We start from the raw sequence: 13,339 nt of genomic DNA, 5'->3' as shown, positions 1-13,339 counted from the left end.
CCTACATTGTACTCTCAAATCCATTATATTTTATCTGTATGTGAGACTGAACGACCCCCATTTTGAGCTTTATGAACCCATGAAAGAACAAATGCTCAACAATATTTTCCAAGAGCTTTCCAACTGGGCACCGATAGATGCATGAAACCAGAGTTCTGGCATTTCTGCAGAAAATAGATGAAATCTGATCAAGAATTGATATTCACTGGAGACCTTAATTATCTATCATGTGTGGAAGTCAGAGAAGGCGGTCTTCTATGAACTAAGGCACACGAATATCAATGTATGTTCACAGTGGATCAATAGGACAGCAGGAGCATGACATCAGCCATCAGGGCTTACTAAAATATACATCCTGTCATATACCACAGAAAATATCAAAATGACTCTGTCAATATATTTCACCAATCTTATGTACCTAATGAACAAGTATAATTGTGTGATTAAATTAGGCAATATTGATTTTTTTTTAATTCTGTTAAGCCTTTTCCTTTGGTAGCGAAATGTAGCAAATAATTCAAAAACAAAATTTTTAATCAGATAATAGACCATTCATTAGTTCCGATGTTTTAATGAAACATCATAAAAGCAAAACAAACATCCTATTTCAACATTGTGAAACTTTAGAATATTTGGATTTTTTCAAAACAACAGGATGTTTAAATGTCATGACAGGTTACAACTCTTCACTGCCTTGGCCACCTTTCTTAAAGAGTGAAAAAATAATAATTCCGGTTAACTTGCAATTCATACAAATCAACGATAACTTTATCACCCAGTTGGACCATCGCTTGAAACATTTTGCTTGCCACAATGATTGTTCCCCAAAAAACACTTTAATATATGTTTTAAAAGCTACCCTTGTATTGGCTTAAATATGGTTTCCAACTGCACATTGTTGAATGGCAAGTAATTGACCCGTGTCATTTGATGCTTACCTTTTTATTCATTTGATTGGTATCAAGCTTATGTTTGACTGCAGTATGGTTTGTTCTCATCTTTCAATGAAGATTATTAGTTTATATTAGCTTACCAAAAGTATTTTCAGAGCTCAAAACTTGAAAGCACATGGTCCTTAAATTTCTCAATGACATAGTCTTAATGAAACAATATCTCGTTAAAGCAAGACTTACGAAGATTCAGAACAGGGTTTAGAGTGGCCAGGAATGAATAGAAAATCTGGGAAATAAACTCAGAATGCTTTAAGAATGGTGTGTTTACTATCAAATCATAGCCCCATCAAACCCCACCTTACAATTTGCAAGACTACTTTGACTACATTAACCATACTTGCCTGTTTGCCCAAGCTGTCTATAAAACCTGTATTCTAAATGCAGCTGAGGTGCCCGAGATTTCATGGGCTCCTGAAAACAAAAACAAATTTAATTGTACTTAATGTAAACAGGTTTGATCAGCACAAACAATAACTGTCATCTTATCTCATATGCATTAGGACATTTACAAACTAAAGAAAGATATTTTTTTCAAATAAATATGATTAAAATATGCTTTCCTGTGGTTAATAGAGATTTATCGGTGAAATAAAATTGATATTTCAGTTTCAACCATGAAAATATTAATTTGATATTTTAGCTGAAAGTTTATTTCAAAATCAAATGTCAGTGCGCACAGGGTCGGTACGCAATTTCAATAAGTCATTCATCCTTTTATGGCAAATATTATAAAAAAAGAAAAGAAAAGGGGTGCCAACTGTCACAAAAAAAACAACACTCATCCTATTTTCACATCTAGTTTGGTGATAACATTAATTATGTGAGCCAAATTTAGAATGTGGAAACTGTAAATACAGTTTATGCCAATTCAAGGGTCATGACTCTGTGGAGTCACTGACGTGTTTTTGAGGACACAAAATTTGGTGATAACTGGTTTAAGTTGGCCAAATTTAGAGAGTGGACGCTGAAAATAAAGTTTTTGCTAATTCAATGGTCATAACTCTGAAGTGACTAAAGTGACATTGGCTGGTTATCGAATCTAACTTAGGTCTTCTGCCCATACATATTCTGACTAAATTTGGTGATAATTGGACAAAGGCTTCTAAAATTAATTTAATTTGCTTGACTTAATCATGGCTGTTTTTCGGACAAGTACAAGATATTATGCACATACACATTCTGGCCCAATTTGTTGATGATTTCACAGAGGCTTCTTCAATAATTGATTGGACAAGAACAATTTAAGGTAATTTCAATCAATAAAGGGCAATAACTCTTCAGTAATACAACAATATGGCTGGTTATCAATCATGTTCCAAGATAAAATGCCCATACACATTCTGACCAAATTTGGTTATGATTGAACAAATGCTTCTGAAGTCATTTATCAGACTACATTCTGAACACAACTCACCTGGAGAAACTATAATATGTCCCATTCTGTGAACGGGCATTTAAAAAAAAAAGTTTCATTGTAAGAACGCAATATATTTTACCTTGTGAAGACCAAAGTTATATTTCACAAGTGGCATAGCCACTGTGTTGCTCACTTAGTGAATTATATTGCAATTTTAAAATAAAACAAACAATTATCTCTAAATATATGTACTTATACTACAATTATCATTAAACATAAAGAGTACTTACTAGTTTCACTGCTACATGTTCATTGTTGTACAGGTTCTTTCCTAAAATACAACAAGTGTAAACAAATAAATACTCAGTGACATATAGAAAAAACCTGTTATGGCTGCACATATCCTACTTCTTCTTAAAAAGATTTACTTTTACTTTATTAATATCATTATTTATAGTCTTCAGTTTTGGGATTTCTTTATATCATGAAAATTACAACAAGTAAAATATAATACACCAAGTGAAGCCTTAACTTTGAGAAGATTTTTCAGTTAGTTTTTTTGCAATCTTGACCAGAAAATGGATACAAGTCAGGAATCCCTGTAGAAATAACTTTGTTATGAATCGGTGATCAAACCGGTGATCGGCTCACAAGCACTGCACTGGTAAAATGTCTTCCAGGCTTGCTCAAATTCTGAATTTTATATAGCAGGGCTTGTTAACAAATTTGGTGCCAAGCAATAGTATAAAAAATCAGGCCTGTTCATCCAAAAGTCTTATTTCGATGACTGATATGTCTGATCCATTTTGCCAAGCCTAGCAGTTACGGTTAACCAAATTATTGTATATATGTCAGTGCTCCAGCCAGGATTTGAAAAGGGCAGGGTGGAGTTTTGAAAAGGGCAAGCTACATGAGTCGTGTAGAGGTTGGGGTGGTTGTGGGGGGGGGGGGGGTCCACCCCTGTCACAAGGTGTTTGTTTTTTTGTGGGGGTTGGGGGGGGGTCTCCCCCTAGAATTTGTTTTGTTTTTATACTCAATTTAAATCATTTTCCATGATTTTCAGCCTTATACAAAATGGTGTTGTTGTTTTTTCTCAAAATTTAGAAGGGTGTGTTTTAATATCAAAATTAAAATTTGTCTTTTTGTCTGTGGTAGTATGATTGTACTTGTTTGGCATCTTCTTTAGTGCAATGTCACATATTTCTTTTAAAAGTTTGTAAGATGAAGACAAAAACAAACACAGTTTAAACATCAAATAAATAGTTACACACAAAAAAAAATGAAGGGGACGAATCTTAGTTTGGTACGATCGGGTTTGGGTACGAATGTTACATTCAGCCTGTTTGTTATTAATTGTCTTTGGTAAAATAATGTTTAATATGCTGATGTTTTAGAATAAAATGACAATAAAAATCACTACCCTGGTTTAAAAAATCACATATTAAACATAGAACATTTGATAAAATAACTCCGAAAATCGTTCTGATAAAATGGCGGTTTCGGCGAATTTTGACAATATCGTGGACATGATAAGTAAATACTAAATAAAGCATCAACATAATTTTGTGGATTACAAAGAAATTTTCATCATGAATATTTTATAAATAAACTTTCAAAACATTTACTGAAAAGGTGATGTATTTGATTGTATTAGCGCCACCTTTCTTATGTTTACATATATCGGCAGTGACCGTCTGCTTCAAATCAACAATGTTTGAAATAGCGAGTCTCGTCTGTACAATACAATTAACAATTATTTTAAAAGATTTAATTGTGCTTGACAACATTTTTCACCATCCCTTCGCATTTTCTATCGCATTTTACGAACTTTCATCATTGGTTGAACGAGTTCTCAATGTATATTCTGATTGGCTGACATTCAATAGGCACGCCTCCTGCCGATGTTTCCCTATTTGGCTCTTCCTAATTATCGGATTAGTAGATGACCGATTATGAATACACAGGTCGTCTGCTCACTACACAAATACACAATAAGCTGTCATATGACTTGGTCAAGGCACATTGAAAGATGAAAGGGCAGTACGGCATATTTTAAGCAATCAATGGGGGCATGGTGACACCTAGCGGGAACCCTATTATCATAAGTATTACGTAATTTGTCTCAATTATGACAGCGGATTAAGGGCTGTCAATCTTTTATAATGATTTCAATAGTAAAAAGGGCACTAACGGGATATTTGGGGCTAATAGAGCATTTGTGAAAAGGGCACTACTCAAAAAGGGGGCAGGGCGGTAAGAAAAGGGGCACGGGCGCTGCGCCATTGAAAAACGGGCTAGCTGGAGCACTGTATGTATATCTTTAGACCTTGCATTCAAGGAAAACCCGTGAAAGTGCAAGCACTTATTTCCAACTGGGTCCTTTGTTTTTGCTGAAGGGACAGCACGCTGAAGAGACAGTGGTGAGATACAATGAAGTCCGGGTGCGATACTCTAGCTCTTTTTGGAGGAGACCCCTTGGTTCTTCTATGTGCTCGGTGTAAAGCACCGATACACGGGGTACAACTTTCCTGGATTAAACCAGTACTGAGTACACCACTTTTTCAAGCACTACCCTTTAAATGCCGAGTGCCAGGCAAGGGAGCTACTTGTACCAATTTTTAACGTCTTTTGGTATGACGCGGCCAGGGATCGAACCCACAACCTCCCGCTCTGTAGGCGGACGCTTAACCACTAGGCCAAGGAGACGTTGCTATTTTTTAGTCACAACTCTGGAGAAAAATAAAATAAAATAATGGAATGGATATTTAACAGCAAACACCTGTGATAACACTCGCTGTGATGCATTCTGACTTTAGTTTGATGTTAAAATTTGGTTGGTTTAGCACATATGTTGAATGTTTATGAATTTGCAATGATATTAATATTGACGTCAGCTGACTATTTTATCTTACATTCAGCCACATTTCCCCTCCTGAAAAGCATATTTCCCCTATAGAACATACAGTATGTTGCTTCTTGGTAAACAAGGCATAAAATGTAGATTTTTTTATTCAAATTATTTTACAACCAGGCAATTATTGCTAGATTGAGTAATATCATCCCATTTGACAGGTTTCAACAGCCTGTCAATATGTCTCAACAATCAGGCGCGTAGCTAGGGCCAATTTGAGGTTACGCAGATATAAATGAGTTCATTGATGGATTGGACAGCATATTAATCCCATCACCCCTTCGGTTTTGCAACTGCATATACAGTCAGCTTCGCGCCTGACAATATTATTACCAGATTAAGCAATACCGCCCAATTGGACAAGTTTCAGCAGCCTTTTAATATGTCCCTACAATATGATTATATTGAAATCCTATACTAAAATATCATTTTAATTAGTAGTAACTGCCAGTGAATTTACTGTTTTACCCTGGCCATATTCCCCTTTAATGGAGAGAAGTCACAACATGGACTTCATCTTTGGTCAAATCTGACAATTAAGTCTGAATGATTTATGTCAGAAACACAAATCACACGTGTGCATTTTTTTAATATCATAAGTTCAATTTCAATTACCAACTTACCAAGCCGTAACTCTCCAAAATTTCCACATCCTATCTTTTTCCCAACTCTGAAGTTGGGACCGACCATCAACACGCCCGAATTCCCTGAACCAGATGGACGACTTGAGCCATGCATACTTGAACGTCCAGATGACTTTCTTCTGGAATTGTCGTCACCTTTCTCGTGTTCCCTTCTCTGCATATCACATGTAAGCTATTTTGCTAAACACCAAAGTTTTTCTGTTCACAACAGTACTCACTTAGTCCAATAAATCTGACAGTATTTTTCATGTTTTACCAAACAAAGGTGTTGACAGGAGAAATGCTGCATTGCATCAAAGGCCCCTGGAATATATTTACCAGGAACTACAAAACATAGATCATGATACTTTTGTTCCCATTTTTTATATGAAATCGAATCATTGGTAATCACACTTTTCCTTCGGAATATAATTTATTTATTTCTTCACTGATTACCCAGCTGTCCATTAAAGGAACTACTTTTCCCACGAAAACTCTGCTCTGAATATTATAATTAAAAACGTTTTTCAGAATTAACGACTCTACCCTGAGATATTATTGTTCATGCTAAGAATGGAAGATCATTAAATACTGTTAGCTCGGTTGACATTTTACACATTTGCGGAATTAAATAAAAAATAAAAATCCGGAAGTGAGTTAATCGGTGTCGAACTTACTGCGCAAGCCTGGGATTCCTAGTAACTATGCACATGTTTTGTAAACAAATATAAAAGTTGCTTTTTAGCGTAAAGAAACTCATATATAGATGGAAGATGCACATTCATATTTCATAAACCTTAAATCCACCATTAAAGTTTGCTCTAAACGTTGGGAAATACTACCGGGGCCTATTTCTCGGCTCACATTTCGTCATATCCGGAATTCTCAGGTCATTACTACAGACTTTAAATAATTGGCTAAAGAAACGGCATTCTCTAGCCTCGATTACCTACCCTACCAGTAGGTCTTACAACCAAACGCAACAGCGAAACAAACTTAAACAACAACAAATTTTATTAACTGACACGTTTTACAAAAGTAAACTTACTTAAATAACGTGAAAATCTAAAAATAATAATGTTAAAAGATATATAAAATATCTTCACTGATCCTGATCACTTGATATTAAATAATAAATAGTGTGTCAAAGTGTACTTCATTATGATATCAGGTGATATTGCGACAAATCCCGAACCTACATATATCCGGTATCCATGTGGAGACTGTTTCAAGTCAGTGGCTAGAAATCTCCGTGCCATATACTGCGATATTTGCTACTTCTGTTGGCACACAATTCACAGAATGTGCCCGTGTAACGCCTTATGCATACAACCAACTTGAAACCAGTAAAGATCCATGACTATGTTTTCAGTGATCAATATTTTCAGAGGCAGTTTTTTATCATTCATATCATCTTATCTATCTGTCTTCCATTAATGTCAAACCCCTACTGGGGACCTAGACATTTGCGTGTCAAGCTGCAAGAATGCTAGTAAAAGTTGTGAAGGAAACAGTACTTTTAAATTAAAGTTAAAATAAAGAGGTACAGATTATGTTTAAAAAGTAAAGAGTTTTGATAGCTCCCTATGGCGGTACATGTTCAATCTGGCAGACATCCTGATTGGACTGCTCCAGGGTAGAGCAGGCCACTATGTTGAGTGGGAGGTTGTTCCAATGGAAGACAGCTCTTGGGAAGAAAGATAATTTGTAGTAGTCGGTGGTGGCAAATATAAATCTGTAAGAGAAGCTGTGATAATGCCGAGATGGTCTTATCAGCGGGATAAGGTACGCAGCCAAAGATTGGGATTGCTATAAGGTCATGTGTTGTTTTGTACATATGAGAAAGCCTGTTATCTATTCTTCTATGATCAAGTCTACGCCACTGTAGGGACTGCATCATGTCAGTGGCACTTGATGTTTGTCCATAGTCATGTTTGGCCCATCCGGCAGCCCTACGTTGTACATATTCGAGTTGGTATATGTGGGTATCAGTGCAAGAACACCAAACTGTGGAGCAATATTCAAGCCTTGGGCGGACAAGAACTTTGTAGGCAGAATATTTCAGTGGTTCAGAGTGTACCTTAATATTTCTACTCAGGAAGCCCAATGTGATGTTTGCCTTCCTAGAGATGCGATTTATGTGTGTGTCCCACGATATATATGAGGATAGATCAACACCAAGATACCCTGGATACAGATTCAAGGAAGCAATGGTGAAGAGTGTACTGTGTTGGAATTGGTTTTTTGGCACTTGTTATGTAAACGACTTGACATTTAGATCGGTTAAATTCCATGTCCCATTCATGGCTCCATATGGTTCAAGTGTAACAAAACCTTTTTTGAGGATTTCTGATTGTGTTGCTGTTGACACAGAGTTAAATAAATGGCAGTATCATCAGCAAAATTTTTGACTTTGGATTGAACATTCTGAGGAAGGTCATTAATGTAGACTAAGAAGAGAAGCGGCCCAGAACAGATCCCTGTGGGACTCCAGATGAGACAGTTATGGGTTCTGATGAGACCCATTGACAACAGCAGTCCGACGTCTGTTATCCAGAAAACCCTTAATCCATTTTTGAGCAGGGCCTCTGATACCATAGCCATGAGGTTTGAGAGAAAGTTTCTCATGACTGACTTTGTACCAGCATAAGGAGCTGGGATTCGCAAGAGCGCTTTCCCCTGAAGCCATGTTGGTGTTCATAACAGGCACTGAGCTTAGTAAGGTGCTTTGAAATAGAGGATGCGACTATATGTTCTAGTTTTTTTGCACAGATTACACGTCAGATTTTTTTTAGCGGGATCTGAGCGCTCCCCCTTTTTATAGACAGGAGCCGCATTTATCTCCTTCCAAATTTGGGGGAGAATTCCAAAGTCAAGACATTTTTGGAAGAGATGTTTCAGAATTAGTGACAGGTTTTTCTGATCAGGGCCTAATGCTTTGTGGGGATTTATGTTCGAGTGAAGTTTCTCAATCCCCATCGCTGTGACTGTTATGTCTGGCATTGTATTTTGCGGTTTGCCTGTGTTAGGGATTGTCTTGGAGTTTCATGTTACAAAGGGACCTGAGACTATTGGGAGATTTTGGGCTAAAAACTGACAGGAATTGCTCATTTAGGATAGTTGCTGTGTCGTCCATGTTGACCGAAATATGTTTACGTAAGGGTGCAATAGAGGCTGAATATTGTTTGGAATGTTTGAGAAGTGTAAATTGTTTTTTCGTGTTAGGTTTGAAGGTTTGATCATTAGATGCAATTTTGAGAATGTCTTCAAGATAACTTTGGTAGGATACTCTGATGGATTTTCTATGTAGATGATTTAAATCAAGGAATCTCTTCCTATCTTCAGCTTTCCCTGATTTACGCTGTTTTCGGTGGGCTATATCTCTGTTCTAACAAGTCTTTCGAGTTTTTGATTGGCCCAGGGAAGATTATTTCTGGTGGTAGAGAGTTTAGAAGAGATACATTTCTTTGTAAGAGAAGTGAGAATGGAATGAAAATTATCCCAAAGACCTTCAACACTAAAAGATGAGTATTTAACCCTTTCAAACATTTCCTGATGGTAGGCATCCAGTTCCTGCTTCATCCCATGCCAATTTCCTTTCTTATAGAGAGATATAGTCCGTGGTTTCTGGAAAAGGGTTCTTACAGAAGTGTTGACTTGAATTTGGACAATATCGTGATCAATTATACCGGGAAGAATACTGACTCTTTGAATAAGAGTTGGATTTGTTGTAAGGAAAATATCAAGACTATTTGATTCACGAGTCGGTCGAGTGACTGATTGAGTAAGGTTGTAGTCATTAAAGTGTTCGGTGATTTGTTTATAGTATGAGGGATGTTTGCAGTCAGTGGACGGATACTGGTGGTCCAAATCCATCTTGGATAAGTTAAAGTCTCCTGCGACCCAGATGTTACAATTAATTTTGCTGGCTTTATTGAGAGATTTGGCAAATTCAACCCAACTATGCTGGTCATGCTTATGGTGTTTATAATATGCCCCAAATGAGAAGTGACTTGCTACCAAATATGCTTATTTTGATACATAGATCTTCGCTGTTTGATTGGATATCTTTCATATCTTGGGCAATTATATCATTCCTAACAGCAATGAATATCCCCCACACAACCCTGTCTCTACAAATGGTGTATACCCTTGGTCTGGATTGAAATTTTCATTATCATAGTGAGTTGGTTTAAGCCAGGATTCGGTTCCAATGACTATATAAGGTTTGGTGGAGTGAATAAGATTTTCATATTCATTCTTTTTGTCTAAAATTGATCGACAGTTCACTGCTAGGACTTTGACTGATCTTTTTATTTTATTCTTATACTTTGATAATATTTACCTATTGCGTGTTTTCTTTATTTAGGATTGTTGGGATAAGAGTGAGGTTTGTGCACTTAAACTGGTTGAACCCCCAGTAAATTGACATTTTACTGACCGTTCCAAGGCGGTACCTAACAATCCTTGATAAACATACCTAGTTTTTTTATATATATAGTATGTATGCACTGTGCTTTTGTGCAGTTTTGTGCTGTTCTTGTTTGTGATTTTTTGTTTTTATGCTCTATGTCTTTGGCGTTTGCCTTGTATCATTAAACCAGGTTTATGTTTTAACTTTTTGCTACTAAGCTTGTTTCTGTAGTTTTTCTCATAAATATTGTAAGATGCTGCTTAGCTGTAGGGTTTTGCTGTTTGGATTTTGGGGTGGAGGTATGTACCATAGAAAGAGATATCCGGCGTAACTCGTCGGAGAGTCGCTGGTGTGGCGCATTGTCAAGGGTTTTGGTGAAAGGCAAGATGATAGCATATAGCTTCTCTTCTTACAATGTCCTGTAGCAGACGGAGGTGAGTTTTCGCATTACTTGAAGAACATGGGTGTGCGTACGTGAAGACGGGAAATATCTAATTTGTGCACCTCTTAGGAATCGTGATATGATTGCGACTGGTCCTTGCGCCTTATTTACAGGAGTATAGGTTTTGGGGCAGCTTCAGGACACCATTGAAATGGATGGTAAATGTCATAGAGGGCATAGAAGACAGGTATTTCCTGCTGAAGGCAGAACTGAACTTATCGATTAGGATTGTGGACTTGGTCTTTGGGCCCACTATGCGAGACACAGGGAGACCCCCTTTTCTGTTGTTGATGAATGATATAATTTCTTCGGTAGGAGTAGGCCCGTTTAGCTTTGTAACGTGTATTTCAGTAGCTGCTTTAATTCTTTGATGCCCCGGTCAGCTCCGCTACTCTTGGCTTTTCGGAAACCATTTCCTTTTTCCTTATACATGTATGTATATCGTTGAGAACTTGTGGTATTTCACTAGTTTTTATGAACAAACAAAATTGGCTTTGCAAAATCAATGGTTGTTCGAAAGAATGAATTGTATAGGGTATTAGTGTAAAAGGTAGGAAGTTGTTCCCATCCACATAATATAAGACTTAAATAGCAATATTTATATGAAAATCTACAGAAGCAAGTCCAGTAGTCGAAAATTTAAACATAAACCCCGTTTAGTGACACAGGGTCAACGCCAATTACACAGAACACAAAAACAAACAATCACAAACTTACAATACTTAGTACTAAACATTTTGAAAAAAATCCCTAGACTCCTACCAATCTCAGCAAGGATAACAGGACTGTACGCAAAATCTTATTCTTACATTAGCCATTAACAACGTGAAAAACCTAATTCATGATTTGATACAGACATTGGTGGTTCCAAGTCACAGAATTTATGATACATTAAGTTCCATATTATAACAGGGAAGCCATAGCCATATTTTTTACCAGGTAATAAAAATAGAAATATACTGCGCCATTTCACCAAATCCAAGTCTCAACTACGAGTTCATACTGCAGACTCAGAAAAAGCCTATCTTAATTTTATCGTATCTTACTTTCATGCTGGTAACCGAGCTTAACAATTTTCCCAAAAAGACAAAGTTCCATCACTACACATTAAGTTATTGAGCGGAAACCATTGTCCTATATATATGTAACGGCGATCTGGACCATACTGACCCCGATATCAATACCAAACAGTCTCTACATTACCTACCGACACATCAATTTTCGTCACTATTCATCTCAACTCTGTCTAACAACCGTAATTGGACGAAAACCACACCCATCTTCCCGACCAACCGACTATTGAACCCTAATCTAAAAACGAGACGTTTTCTTCGAAATATCACGGGGAGGGTGTCTGAAACAAAAAAGGCACAGTGCTTAGATATTTGGTACGTAGCATCAGCTAGAGGCCAACTATGCACAAAATTTGCTCAAGTTGTACCAACCTGGTTTAAACTGCCCCAACAAACGCACCCACTCCTTCCTGTGGAGTATATGCATTTTTAATACAGAGGATATAATAAAACTCGTTTTCTGTAACAAGAACACACAGAGCTTAGGCTAGATAATTGGTACATGTATGTGTTAGACGTATGCATCGCTAGAGATCGTTTACCAACTTAATGAACTTTGTTTTAGTCGTTTGGTCAAGTTTGGTGTCAGTATTGGTTACGCTCAGTGTATCATAAATCTTACATTGATTATTAATGTAGCACACATTTATAAACATGCTCATCTCAAAAACCTAGCTTTAAGATACATTGGTTGGTATGTCGCATCAGCTGGATGGCCTCTTATTTATGACAACCATAAAAGTGCCCTATTCAGATAAACCTAGATTATCTAAATAAGCATACAACGATGACAGTCTAATGCAAAGTTACTATTAAAGGTAAAACACCAATATTTTAGTTCATTAACTGTAACCGTAATGCAACTAATGGGTCACCAACAGAATTAACAGCTGCGAGTTTATATCGACAGGAGGGACTTTTCTCACTTTAATAACGAATAGAAATGGCTGCACTTAATTTGAGTTTGTAACCTCCAACCCAAATCACCTTTGCGTGACAAACTTTCCCCTTTTTTTCTACCCGAATCATGTTTAATAAATGCTTTTTAATATATTGATGGCATTTCGGGCGATGGAAGTCTTCAAAATAAATCTCATTATAGTAATTAAATTGGTTATGTTTAATCGCAGAAACATGCTCCATGGCTGGAATAATAAACAATAGATCATACAACTAAAATTGCTAAATGTACAGATCAAAAGATGCAGATTTACACATCGCTTGTAAATATTTACAGATTGTAGCAATGGTCTTAATTCTCATCCATTGGTATATGGTTGATATTTTTCAGTCGACTAAAAAGCACATACTCATAAACTGCACACATTGTTATCATCGGATTCTAATTATCAGGCCCGTTCAACCCATTCTGTCAAGTAATTCGATTTGCGAATTAATTAACAGGCCCCAATTTCTCGAAACTTCTTAAGTCCCCTATAACAGGATTAAGCTAAACTGACTATTATTGTTTTCTTCCCTTTAGCACTTACCGATTTCGAAAAAGACCGTACGTGGTGTTAGCCTATACCGGAAGTTATGTTTTTATAGACGAAATCACTGAGGCGT

At 36.7% G+C, this 13,339-nt stretch overlaps 1 protein-coding gene across 6 annotated transcripts in view; it reads right to left on the bottom strand.

The window, feature by feature from the left end:
* Positions 1–6,686, bottom strand: part of LOC128226138 (casein kinase I-like) — a 33,319-nt gene extending 26,633 nt beyond the window's left edge. For 3 of the 6 annotated variants that reach the window (XM_052936032.1, XM_052936035.1, XM_052936034.1), the window contains exons 1-3: positions 5,845–6,685; positions 2,601–2,641; positions 1,295–1,364 (exon numbers count right to left, since the gene is read on the bottom strand). In XM_052936032.1, the coding sequence (XP_052791992.1) occupies positions 1,295–1,364; positions 2,601–2,641; positions 5,845–6,025 (292 nt within the window). In that variant the 5' untranslated portion in view covers positions 6,026–6,685. Of the gene's footprint in view, positions 1–1,294; positions 1,365–2,600; positions 2,642–5,844 lie in introns of all 6 variants that reach the window. The other 3 variants (XM_052936031.1, XM_052936030.1, XM_052936033.1) reach the window with 2 other exon arrangements.
* Between the last annotated feature and the right edge of the window lie 6,653 nt (positions 6,687–13,339).

The sequence above is a fragment of the Mya arenaria genome, chromosome 3, assembly GCF_026914265.1.
Source record: "Mya arenaria isolate MELC-2E11 chromosome 3, ASM2691426v1".
Taxonomy (NCBI): Eukaryota; Metazoa; Mollusca; class Bivalvia; order Myida; family Myidae; genus Mya; species Mya arenaria.
Note: the sequence above shows the minus strand (reverse complement) of the source record. Positions and strands in the feature narration are given on the sequence as shown.